Source organism: Agelaius tricolor, unplaced genomic scaffold (genome assembly GCF_023055355.1).
Source record: "Agelaius tricolor isolate 1412-34295 unplaced genomic scaffold, bAgeTri1.0.p SCAF_3, whole genome shotgun sequence".
NCBI classification, from domain to species: Eukaryota; Metazoa; Chordata; class Aves; order Passeriformes; family Icteridae; genus Agelaius; species Agelaius tricolor.
The window spans coordinates 36682986-36696040 of NW_027269263.1; the positions used below are offsets into that span (position 1 = coordinate 36682986).

Genomic DNA, 13055 nt, shown 5'->3' on the forward strand with positions numbered 1-13055 from the left:
CAGAGAATATCTAACACAAATTTGATTGGGTAAATGGACTACAAAACAAGGTCAACTGAAATAAGACTGAACCATTCAATACAATTAAATACCAACATTCACATCCACACTTGGCATCGTGTTTGTGACAATGTATTCTTTGCTGCCACCCCAACAGAAACCCTGACTTATGATGCTGTCTTATTTTTGTGCTGTAGTCACTGTGGTAGGGCCTCAGTTTTGAGTACCTCATATAGACACACTGGGGTTTTGTTTTAGTGAATGAGACCCGATAGAGCTTGTGAAAAAGGCCTACAATTCAAGTGCCTTTTATATGTGGAAGGCATAAAGCCACAGCAACAAGAGAATCTCAAAGCAGATGGTTAACTGGCCTTGTGTAGCTGATCCTGCCACCACTGCTTCTCCCACCCTGTGGCTGGGGCACCCTGGGGAACACCAGGAACAGCTAGGAGAGTATCTCTTGCTAGAAATTTCTCTGGTTTTGAAGTGGTGGCGCACACATATGTGTTAAGAAAAACTGCATGCCATGCACTGCAAGATGCAGCCAGCCTTGAGCTAGACTGGAGCACAGAGCCATGCCCCATGTCTGCTGCCAGGGCAGCACCAGCAAAAGCATGAATGCCTCTGAAGATGTGCCTCAGCACAGCACCTCTGGGTGCTGACAGACTGGCCAGGTTGTGCTGGGAGCACAGGGCAAAGCCAGCACAGGGCATCCAGCTCTGCCCCTCCTTTTAGTGGGTACAAGTTAGTACCTCATTTAAGACATGTCATACTACTACAGTTTTGAGAGGGAAGTACAGTGGATGGGTGGGACACAGAGTCCCAAGGGATTAATTTCTGGACTAAGAGGTGTCATACTAAACTCGTTAACAGATGTGCAGTGTGTCATCTAGACACTGGCAATGTTTGAGAACAATTAGCAAGGGATTTAATTTCAGTGTAACTCTCTGGTTCCCACAAACATACACATGGAAGCTAGCTTAAACACAGCCTGCAACTCCTAGCCCTCCCTTATAGCTATCTTTTAAAACCCACTGCAGGGCTGATTTACCAAGTGGCAATAACCTGCTGCCTGTGCAGTAGTACTCCAAACCTTGGAGAGGAAAATTTGGCAGAAAGCAACTTGCCAGCTACACTTCCCCACTGCAGATGGAGCCTGGGCACTGCAGGGCTCCTATGACATGCTTACCTGCAACTTACCACATCCCACACTGAATCTTTTGGAAGAGGCTAAAACTTCTGCTGAGTTAAAGTTGAGCCTTTCTCTATACATTTCCTTGCTCTGCTGAGGCCTGGGTGTTTGTGATAGTCTCTTGAAAGCTGGTAGGTGCAAGGATACCTGGTACCCTACAGTGCTGTATCCCTGCCAGAAACCTGCTGGAGATAAGGTACTGTATGTGCAATATTCACAGTAAGTTAGGAGAAAGCAAAGTAAAAGCAGTTCCCTAAGACACCCTGCAGTGAAGGACGCAGAAACGTGACATAAAACCAGATAAATAAGGAAGCAAAACAGAATTATTTATAAAGAAATTTATTTTATATTTGTGTACAGCAAATATATGAAAACAAATTTGATTTGAAAAATGTATATTTGATTTCTTAAAAGTATTGAACCCTCTTATGGAAAGGTTTTAGTTATTATAAAGGTACAGAAGGCTAAAATTATACTCAAATAATATAGGTGTGTGTATGTATATATATATAAAAAACATGTGCAATTTTATATATATATATATATATATATATATAGTATATATAAATAACATGTGACTTACATGATTTTAAGGTATCTTATTTAAACATCATATTTAAAATAGAGATATTAGAAAATATAGTTTGCTATTTCTACACCGTTTGCATTCAGTTTTTATAAGCATCTAGAGAGTGCAAAATTTAAACATACAGAAATAGTCTATTATTCTGTACATTGTGCTCAGCTCCCACGTTTCCTCTGTCATGATCATCACCAGACTGAACCAAATTTGGAGGGTTCAATACTAGCCCTTACTAGCATCTTCTAAGAGCAATAAAAGGAAATGTATCTTACCTTGCACTGCACTGTGGTATAGCTTGTGCACAAGAACAATGCATTTCCTATATTAAATGATCTAACTCCCAGAGATCACATACACCTCACCATATTGATTCATTTCATTGCATTCCATATCCTGCAAAAATAAATCTCCTGTAGGACAGCATACATTACTGTATTTTGAAGCTTAAGTAATATATTTCTTTAACATAAGGCAGGAATATACTGAAATTTGATAATACTTAAATCAAACAGCAATCTGGAATTAAACCACATTTATGTACCACATTTTTATAGATGCTGCCTTTTTAATATTTTTTCATGTCTTTCTAATGTTGCTTTAAAAAAAAGGCAATTATGACCATTCCATATGCTTTCACAGTAGCTATATTTTAACTGAAGGGTGTTTGAACTTCAGATAACATGTTTATTATCACTGACATAAAAACCTCAATCCTGCTTCCATAAAAATCAGTGCTTGCTCTGTTCCTACTAAAAATAAAATTGGATCCAAACATGTTAGTCACAAAGTTTGCTAGTAGAAGTAAATACCGTGTTCATTAAGTCTCTCAGTGTTTAAAGGCAAAGTGGTAGCAAATACTGTGTAGTATAGCTTAAAGAACAGTATTATGCACGATTCTAAGTGTTATTCAAAAAAATCGAAAAGCAGCTGTGAACAACATCTCATGGGACAGTGAATTTTGCTACATGAAAATTTCTGGAACTGTGACAGACTTTTTTCAAATTAATTTCTTACACCAACACTGTCACTCATGCCACTACATTGCCATTGCACAAATTAAAGACTGGATATTGTATGCAGTATGCATCCAGACCAGTTAATCTTTAAAACTGGATATGTCAGGAGGGTCTCCCTCTTTCTACTGCATTCATTCCTAAACTTCTCTCTAGCAGAAACTGTCATGTTTCTGAATCCTTGTAGCAACCAACAAGATAAAGAGCCTAGTGTCATCCTTCATCTACTTCACTTTGCAAGTTTATCTCTGCACTTGCCCATATAATTACCCCCTGCAGATTTCAACTTTAATTCAGATTTGCGTTACACTTGTTGAATAGGCCTCACAAACAGACAAAGCCTCATTAGTAGCCTGCAAAAGTGAGCCTTACTAGTTAAAACCTTGATTTAAATTACCAAACAAAGGGGAAACACAGATGCTGAGACAATGTTTACATCCTCTCAACCACACCCTTGAAATTTTGGCAGTAAATTAGCCAAAGGATGCTTTTAACATCTCATCCATCTCTTTCAGTTGGGAAGGAACAGCCATAACTACAAGTTCTTGCAAGGTGCGGCTGGCTGATGCTGGGAGATGGTTGGATACATATGACCAAAGGCTGCATGCCTCACAAGTCAGAACAAAGCAAAGATGTGCTAGGAATTCAGGATTTTCTTATGCCCAGAAGTTTTCTATAGACTGGAGATAAACACAAGTCCCATTTCCCACGCAAAAAGGAATAGTGTGTAAACCTAGAGTAACACAGTATTAAGAAGAAACTAATAACTAATGATGTCAAAGCCTCTCAATTTAAAGATTCCCCAAAGCAATCTCAAAGAGAAGAAAAAAGAAAACCTGTGGACTCAGTCAATACATTTTTCAATCCAATTATACAGTAAATGCACTGGCAGGAAAGGCCTCAGTTCTGAAAAGGTGAGGAAGAAGAATGATGGTGCAAAATGCTTTCATACATTTCAACATTCTTAGGATATAAGAGAGCAGGCAACTTGAAAACTAGAAAACATTCCTTGTAAGCTGTGTGGGATCAACGCAGTTTTCTGCAGGCTTTGCTTCATCCTACAGCTCAGCTTTGCCTGTTGGGGCAGGACTGGCATTAACGCTGCCTTCTCCAGCGCTGTTCTTGTCTGCTGGCTTGAAAGATAATGAAGCAGAGTTTGTGCAGTACCGTTTGCCAGTTGGGCGAGGTCCATCATCAAAAATGTGCCCCAGGTGAGCCCCACACTGAAACAAAACACAATAGAGTATCAGTGTGTCTGTGTGCCGCTCGCTTGGTGTCATCGCTGTGCTGTTAAGCAATGACTGGCAGCTGCTTCCAAGAAAGCCACTGGTGCCTACATCGCCCTTTCGAGTGGGATTTACAATCTACATTTATTTGCAGGAGTGATCCAGGAAGATGATCTTCTGAGATACCACAGGCGCCAAAGACTCCAAGCCCAAATTTCCAGGGTGTTTCCTGTCACCTACGCTTGGTTGGACCACCATCTCTGAGGTGTTTCGATAATGATTTCATGGCAGGAGCACAGCTAAAAGCATGGCGGTGAGGACAGCACTGCCCATGCTTCACTTACTGCTGTAAGGATATCTGTGTAAGAATGGGACAGCATCAGCTCTGGCCTCTCCTCAGCCTGCAACCATCTGCTACACCCCTTGGTAAAAAAAAAATTAAACCCTTTGGTGATCCTGGCAAGGACCTAAAGCACTAAAGATATTCTTTGGAGTGTACTCTCACATTTCTTTCTTTTCCCCCCTTTCTATAGTCTGGCACTCTCCTGAGCATCAAGGTCCTTCTGGGTGTACTTCTTGACCCTGGATGGAGCCCAACCCACTCATCTCATAATAATTTCTCTGGTACATACAAGACAGGGACAGGTGACTGAAAAAGACCTGTAGTGCAGATATGTAAATGTTTTTTAACTAATAATCTCTGTCTGGGAGTAATTACAAATGATACTGAATTTTGCTTTTTGTAAGGAATAAGAAAGTACAAATGGTCTGCTGCCCCTTTTGCTCTGTATGAATCAGACCCAAATACTTGCAGGGCTATTCAGGGTGAGCACTACTGATCTTGTCAGTAAGAAAGGTAGCAGTCCTTTGCTTTATAAGGACTGCTTTACAAATACAGTATTTTGAGGAAGCTAACCCTGCTGATCCTTATTCAAAAATTAACATTACTATCACTGCACATTATGCCTAACAATTTATCTGGATAAGAACTTCTTGTAATTAGTCACTTGAATTCCACAAGTTCATTTTTACAACCTGCCATGAGAAACAAAAAACTAAAACCTTGCACTGGAGAAATATTTATCTTGAACAGGAAAGTCATGCTGCTTTACCAAAGAGCCTTGGCCTGTCAAGTCAATAGCAGATCTCAGTGAGAGGTGGAATGATGTAATTGAGATCACAGACCTGCTCATGGGCTCACAGTCAGACAGCGAAAATTAAAGACTGCAAATTATTCTTAACATTTAATTAATTCATAGGATTTCAAATACGTAGAGGCAATAGTGACTATTCCAAACTCTGAATGAATTAGTGATGGCAAATCTCTACCCTGCAGTTAATGTGTTGCTAATGTTCTCCTGCTGTTATGGCCTTTAATTCACCAAAGTAGCAGGAAAAGTCTGTAGAAGCACGTAGTTTCGCCTCCAGGTTAAACTTTCTCAGTAGACTGAAAGGCTGGGGGAGGCTCTCACACCAGCTAGGTGGGACAGAAACTCTGCTCATTTAATGACAGCTGAAACAATAATCTTCACTGCCTTCAGGAGCAGGGCAGGTAGACATGTGAAGCTTCAGTGCTCCCACCTGTTGGTTGCACCCTTGCAAAAACATTCCACATGCCACAGCAGGCTCCCTGCATCTGAAGAAGTGTCACTGAGACAGCCATGGCAGTCCAGCAAGGATCCCAATAACAACCAAGGGCTTCCAGCCTGTGGTATCAGCAGAACACACTCCCACAGGCAAAGGAAAATGGCATGCATGGCTGGGTTAAGCAGCAATTGCTTAGCTTTTTAAGGAAGGAAGATAAAACAAGGGAAGTAAGTAAAAGGAAGTTGAATGGGACCTAGAGAAAACTAAGCTTCAAGTTTTCTTCCTGAAAGACTGCTGTCTTGCCATCCTTTCCTCCATTTTCCACTGCTTATCCTTTTTATCATTTTCCTTTACATTGAAGGCCCTTTTTATGTTAGCATGTGCAAAAAACCTGAGCTGTTTCTGAATGTGGGGCATCTAACAATGAAGCATTTCACCTGACTATAAGCATACCTTTGGGGGGAAAAAGAATTAAGTGTCCCAGGGAGAGTATTTTTCTAAATGCTCAGCATCCTAATTAAATCATCTGATCTCAACTAAGAGTGCTTCAAAACCTCCTGGCTGGAAGTGTTAAACAGATCTTTTCCAGACTAACATTTAACAAAAGATAAATCACTCCCTCTCTACTGGACAGAAACAGAACAAGAGAAACTGCGGAGAGAAATGGTCTATAGAAGTAATATATTCACACACAGACTACAAAGACAATCTATCAAAAAGGTTTTCCTCACAAAACCTGAGAAGCTGTATGAGAGTCCAAGGCAGTCTCATTACACCTTTTTGTGATGGCAGAATCACTCCAGGATTGAATTACTGCAAAATTTGTTACCTTTTGAGATTACCCCTCACCAAAAATTTATGTGGCGATTCTCTGTATAGAGGACTCTATAACTCATCTGCCCTAAACAGAAATGTATTTCAGTCCTTTGTATCACAGTATAAGAAACCTGGCACTCAGCTGAGAGTACAAGGATGAATTGACTTTACTGTCCTCCCCACACATAATAGGTGCTGATCATTTTTCTAGGACATATGTACATGCCTGCAGAGCCTCTGGAAAAGAAATAATTATCTGTTGCAGCCTTGCACATAAATACATTGGGCAGAATGAACTGGGACAGTGAAATGGTTAAAGCATTCTGAGTATGTGCTTGGGAGCAGGAAAGGGGGGGGGGGGGTCACAGCTAACTGTCAGTATGCTTGGATCTCCCAAGCCTCCTGGTTCTAATATACTGCTGGGAGGCATGGAAAGCAGCTTGCAGTCAGCTGCTGCAGTGGAGAGCCCAAGCTATTGGTGTGCAAACACTACTCTTGTGACTACGGAATTTTATTGATTTGCACAGGAAAAATAGTAGGTAGGGAGACCACAGGGAAAGGGATGCTTGAACAGGACAGAGGAAAAAAAAGAGATGCAACCAGTTAAAAAAGAGATGCAACCAGTTTTACAGTATTCCTCAACTGCATTTGTATTAACTTCTACCTATCACTAATCACTGACCATTTAAATACACCCAGGGTGTGTTCCAAAAACGGTGAAAGTTATTTCTAGGATAATCCCATGGATGTATTTGATTAATATTACAGTGATTTTCCCCCTGTGTTTGCTTTCTATAGTGAAGAACATTAAAAAATATTTATTTTATTCTCTCAGACAGGTGGGAAGAACTTTCAAAGAAAAATCAACTACTTTTTCATCTGCAAAGGATTAATAAGGTTTTGGGTGTGGGAGATAGTATTTGCCTTTGGTTCTACCAAGGTCTGTCATATCAACCCCACTGCTTTGTTCCAGTAAAACTGCATTTTTTTATTTTTGCAGCTGCATTTGTGATTCACAGTCCAGGGGCAGATACACAATGGAGCAGTATTAGCTGTGCTGAGCACTGGCTGCAAAGATGCTCACCACCCCTCAAGCTATTTTCCTGTGTGATTTGATCATCTATGGAGTTATTGCCCCAGGAAGCTGGAATAGCAGGTAGGAAGTTGCTATTGGATTATACAGCAAATATGACCTTGGTCATATTTTTTTCTTCAAATTCAGATTTTAGTTTTGCTTTGATTTTATGTTGTCTGCATGTGATTGCTGCTAATATTGCTGGTCTCAGGTCTTTTAACACTACTTTGTTTGGTAACAGGTAACATTCCCAGATTCCTTGGCTGACCACAGGCTTCCTTGGGCTTCTCCAGGAGCTCTGGCCATCTCCTGAAGTGTGTCAGCAGATACAGGCTCAGCAAGTTGGCCATAAGCAGATTTTAGCACTGTTCAGGCCTACTAAGCAGAGCTAAAGAGACTGGACTGCATTTTTGATTATGCCAGTAACCACTGCTGCACCATGAGCTTCCCAATCTGCTATCTCATGGCTACCTTGCTAGTGAAGGTAGCCATGAGGGTTTAGGGAAGTGGATATTCCCACAAAGTGATGAATGGATCTTCTACAGCATATCATCCATGTAAAAACTTCAGAATTTCATAGTATACAAACTGACAAACTGACAAACTAGCAGACACCCTAATTTGGTCATTAACATATTGGGCCAAATGCTCTATGCAGACTGAAGTTAATGGATACTCTTGAGAAGTTTCTCCACTCACTCTGAGCCTTATATAATGAGGTCTGACTGACTAGTAAGAATGCATATTGTCAGGGATAAAATCCCTTACCCCCACAACAATGCTGGAAGAAGAGCAAATTATCACTGCCCAAATAAAGCTGCTCCTTCTCTCAGGAGGAGTTTGAGAATGTGGAGCTAGAGGACTGCAAGCTGCTGGCTACAGCTGCTGAACACCAATGCAGCAGCTTCTCCCTTTGCTAGGTAATGACTATGGCATTCCCTTCACAGAAAGGAGGGCAGCACAAAGGATGAGAGAAAGTAGAACAAGACAGATTAACGGAAAATTTGGGCATGTTTTGAATGGCTACTGACTTCATTATTATGGCAGATGGGATTATTTGAGGCAGCCATTAGAACTGCACTGGGAATGAGTGTTGGGAGCAAGTTAGCATGGATGCACAGTAATGTAGAGTGATGGAATCAGCACACAGACAGTCGCTCCACTGCTTTCAACTTCTCTCAACTGCTCACATGTGGAGTCAGTCGGACAGGCTCAGGCTCAGGAGCTCCTTTGAAGGGACCCTCTTCAGGAAGACTATTTTTGTACACTCAGCACCGAGTCCAACCATTTACATCTGCTCTGTTAGATCTCACGTGAGACATGCAATGTGCATTCCAACGATCCCTTTGTGCCTTCAGCTCATTCCACCCAGCTTTTATGCCTACGACCCACTGTGCTCTCTCACAATTATTACTATTTAATAGAACTGAAAGGTTTGCGAATCTCAAGGAAAGTACATCACACTGTAATGGTTTTTGCAGCCTTTGCCATTGGAATGGTCTGAGAGTGCTATAAGCTAACCTGACTGCAGGATATCTCAATCCGATGCATCCCATAGGAGAAATCATCGTTGAAAGCAATTGCATCAGGACTGATCACATCATAAAAGGAAGGCCAACCTGGAAAAGAGGAACAAGATAGGTAAAAAAAGAGGGTGTCTTTGTGGCAGATAGCATTGCAAAAAGCAGGACAGAATCACACTTTGAAAAATGTTTATCTGACTCCAGAGCATGGAAATAATGAAATGGAGATTTTTTTATCCTAAATCACTTAGGTACTTTGGAAAACTTCCCCCCCCCCAGGTACAGTTGTTTACAGGAAAGGACTAAGCTTCCCCTAGCTGCCCAGCCTTCATCTCCACAGGGATTCCTGCACTCTACCACAAGCAGTGATAGCAGTTTAGCTTGGGGACAAAGGTCCCAGGTAAGGCAATTCAGCTTTAACCACGAGTTAAAAAAACCCCACAAATTCCACCCTGAATATAAACAGCAAGGCTTTATGGAAGAGAAAGGCTTTTGCTTTTGCAATATAAAGATACTTAAAAATTAATTGGGAAATTGCAGTTTAGAGCCCCAAAACATGACTTAACCTTTGCCTTCCCCAAGGCAAACCCAAAAGGATGTGTTCAGGCACTGAACCATCACACAATAGAGGTAGTGAGATGATTATTATTGTGTCTCGTGTCAAAACAGTAATGAGTGCTTCAGATCAGACATGGACAGGTGAAACCATAACTATGCCTGTGTTAGACACTAGTGGAGGATCTGCATGTGGTCTGTATCCAGGATAAAACAACTGCACTCACTAATGGACATGTTCAAAGCAGCTGATAGCTGAGCACTGAGCTGCATGACCTGACACCAGATGATGATATGTGTACCTGACCTACCAGTAATGGCTACTTACCAAAATAGTGGCCTTCCACTCTTTAACTATTCCGCACAAAATCTCCCCCTCTCCACAACACAGGTAAACAACAAGGCAGTGGTGACCCAGAAGATACCCATTACATAGTAACTTCTCAGCACTCCTCAAAAGCCATCATAAGGCTCCATTTCCTGTAGCAAGGTTTCCCACATCAGCAACTGACAGGCTTTAAGGTCATGTCAGCATCTACCAGTGCCCATCTGAAATCTCACCAGCTATCTGTCCTTCTCATTCAGTCTCTTGCCAAATATAACATGCACAGGCAGCTCTTACTCTCTCCCTGTATTACCCATATGCCCAAGAATAAAGAATTTCCTAGTTTCTTGTCCTAATATTTGTTGAGCATTTGCTACTGATGATTTCATAAAATGACTTGCAATAAGCTATTAAGAAACACAGCAGTAGCTGTGAATCACTGCATGCAGATGAATGAAGGGTGTATACAGCTTTCCATAAGACAAGTGAGTAACATTTTCTATAAGTAAGTAAAAGGAGAGTGGAAACTATCAACTTTTCCAAATGCGGGTAGAGAAAATGTGTAAACTGGAAAAAGATCCATATGTCTTCAGTTGTATCCTAGATTATTAAATATGGAAGAAGATTTATTAGGATGTAAGCATAACAAGGATATTTTTTTAAACAAAGAAATGCTCAGAAATGTGTTTTTCTTCCTTTTCAGAATACACATACAGTAGCATTTCTAAGCTACCTGAAGGTATTGCAAGTCATAAGTCCTATGCTCACAAGGTGCTTCCTACCACCACAATTGTTTCCACCCCAGAACTTCCTACAGAAACAAGAAGAGTCATCGCCCTCTCTCCAATGATTACAAATGGAAGAGCTACAGACAGCAGGCAGACTGAGGAGCAAGCACCCTGAACAGGGAAAATATCCCACAAAACAGGAACTCAAAACAATGCAGCGATGCTAACTGTAAAAAAACAATTTATAAATCCTTCCCCTCGTGCAAAATGTTGCTGTCAAACAACTACCTTCACAAACAGAAAAGGAGTAAACACATGACAAGTTTTGTAAAAGGGGTTATCCTGTTGACAGAAAAATTGATGTTTCCTAATTGGTGGCTCCTTTCCAACACCATTTGTCATCTTCTTAGCTGGGCCTCTATCTAATGAAAATTGAGCTAGTCAGAATATTTTTAATGAAGCCTTATTTGTTTGTTTGTTTGTTTGCTTGTTAATTTAATAATTTTGCAAAGAAGACATTGCAGTTTGCCCTTGTGTGATGGCAGAGGAATTTCAAAGAGAGAGCTCTTTGGAACAACCATCTGATCATGTGAAAGCCTTTATAGAAGGCAAACTTCAGGGCTGCAGAAATTCTCAAAGAAAACCATGCCTCCTTCATTATATCAATGAGGGGGAAGCTTCAAAGACTGCAACACAGAGATTGAAGCAATCTGTGTCTTGCTGAGAAAATTATCCTGCGAGAAGAGTTTGGAGGAGATGTGTTTATGTCAGCTTTGACATTAAGAAAGACCATCCATCCTTCTTTCTCTGGACTTCTCCTTTTGGTCTTCCCATTCACCGGAGAAAAATTATTTGCTTTGGATGCACTCCATACACTTCTAAAAATGAAGTCATCTGAAACCTATATAAACAGGCAAGCTTCTCCTAAAGTGGTCTTTGTACCCAACTGGAGTGACTTCAGATTAGACTGTCAGTTCATGCTACATGTGACACATGTTCCAAAGGCTCCACCACTGCCACATATGGTCCCCAAGAGAGGGACTAGGAAACAGATCTCCACAGTGTGTATTTTTAACTCCCTGCCAAACTGTCTCTTCTCGAGTTACATGGCAGGCCAGGCACCAGCACTCCCAGGACCAGCCACTAACTCTGTGAGGGTTAACTGAAAACTGAGCAAACCTTGGAACAGACAACGTCCTGAAGGGCACAGTGACACACACTGTCATTTTGCTGATCTTGAGAGGAAGATGAGTGAATTGCTCATTAAGTTGATGAGCCAGACTGACCAGAAAATCAATCCCCTTTTGCAGTCTCATTTCCTCTCCTGAGGTAGAGTGGAAAACCCATGTGATAGCTTGCTAAGCCTTCTTGCACCATTTTGTCTGCTTCAAAAGCTGCCAGGAACAAGCTGTAGCAGCAGTAGCCTGCTTGCCTGCACATCAGGCACCTCCCAGTGGTGTAGAAAGCCAACCTTAAAGCTTCTGTCTATACAAGAAGTAAATGGCCCAGCAGTGGCCTCCACTTTGCAGGCCCCAGGCCACTTTACCTGTCTCCCTGGCTGCAGCCCCTCCACTCCTGCCCTCCTGCCTCCTTCCTGCTGTAAGGCTGCAAGATGGTTAGCTACCTTTACATTTTAGGCTGCTCTAAGCTGTCCATTAAATCTTCAGCTCACCTTTGAAGGCTACCTGGCTACTTGTTATGGGCATGCTCCTGTAGGGATAGGGGTGAAGATGACCATTTTGGATCTCTTGTGCTTCTGCTAAGCTGAGAGAAACAGTAACCCTTATCACAGCAGAGGCTGAGCACTGGTGGAGACCCTTTGCAAATCCTGGTTCCAAGACTCAACCCTCCTTGGATGATGGCCCTCTGTCAAGTCTAGCCCATATGTGATGGGCAGCAGGAGCCAGGGCATCCTTTTTAAGGATGGTTAAACATACCAGCTAGGAAGAAATAGCCTCTGAAGGAAAGGGGCAAAGGGTAATTGCAAGAGAGAAGATGAGGGTGGGAGGAGTTTACCAGATGAATGAACAACTTCAAATAATATTTATACTTTTGTGTGTGTGAACAGCAACTAAGATTCGTGAATACATTTATCCTTGAATGCAAAGTTTAGTTTGAGGGGCAGTATAACATAGCAATTGCCAGCAATTTTTATTGCGTTACAGACATTTTAAATGGTTCATTCTTAGAGTCACAGACAGTTTGCACCACACTGGCAATATAAACAGGATTTAAAATAGGAGTCTGTCGTGTTTGTGTTCACTCCAACAATTCTTTTGCATGGGAGTCAGGCCACTATGTCCTAAGGGCCAGTTTCTGGTAAGTTAATAAGCAAGCCACAAGCGATGAGTAGTTTTTCAAATATACAGCAATTATCATTTCTTAGATCTAAAATACGCTTAATAAAGCAATGAAACTTTCTTCTGTCAAGT

General features: G+C 41.4%; 1 protein-coding gene across 3 annotated transcripts in view; it reads right to left on the reverse strand.

Moving 5' to 3' along the window:
- Positions 1-1515: 1515 nt before the first annotated feature.
- Positions 1516-13055, reverse strand: part of MSRB3 (methionine sulfoxide reductase B3) — an 82110-nt gene continuing 70570 nt past the window's right edge. For all 3 annotated transcript variants that reach the window (XM_071423494.1, XM_071423493.1, XM_071423495.1), the window contains exons 6-7: positions 9014-9111; positions 1516-4011 (exon numbers count right to left, since the gene is read on the reverse strand). In XM_071423494.1, coding sequence (XP_071279595.1) covers positions 3847-4011; positions 9014-9111 — 263 coding nt within the window. In that variant the 3' untranslated portion in view covers positions 1516-3846. The remainder of the gene's footprint in view (positions 4012-9013; positions 9112-13055) is intronic.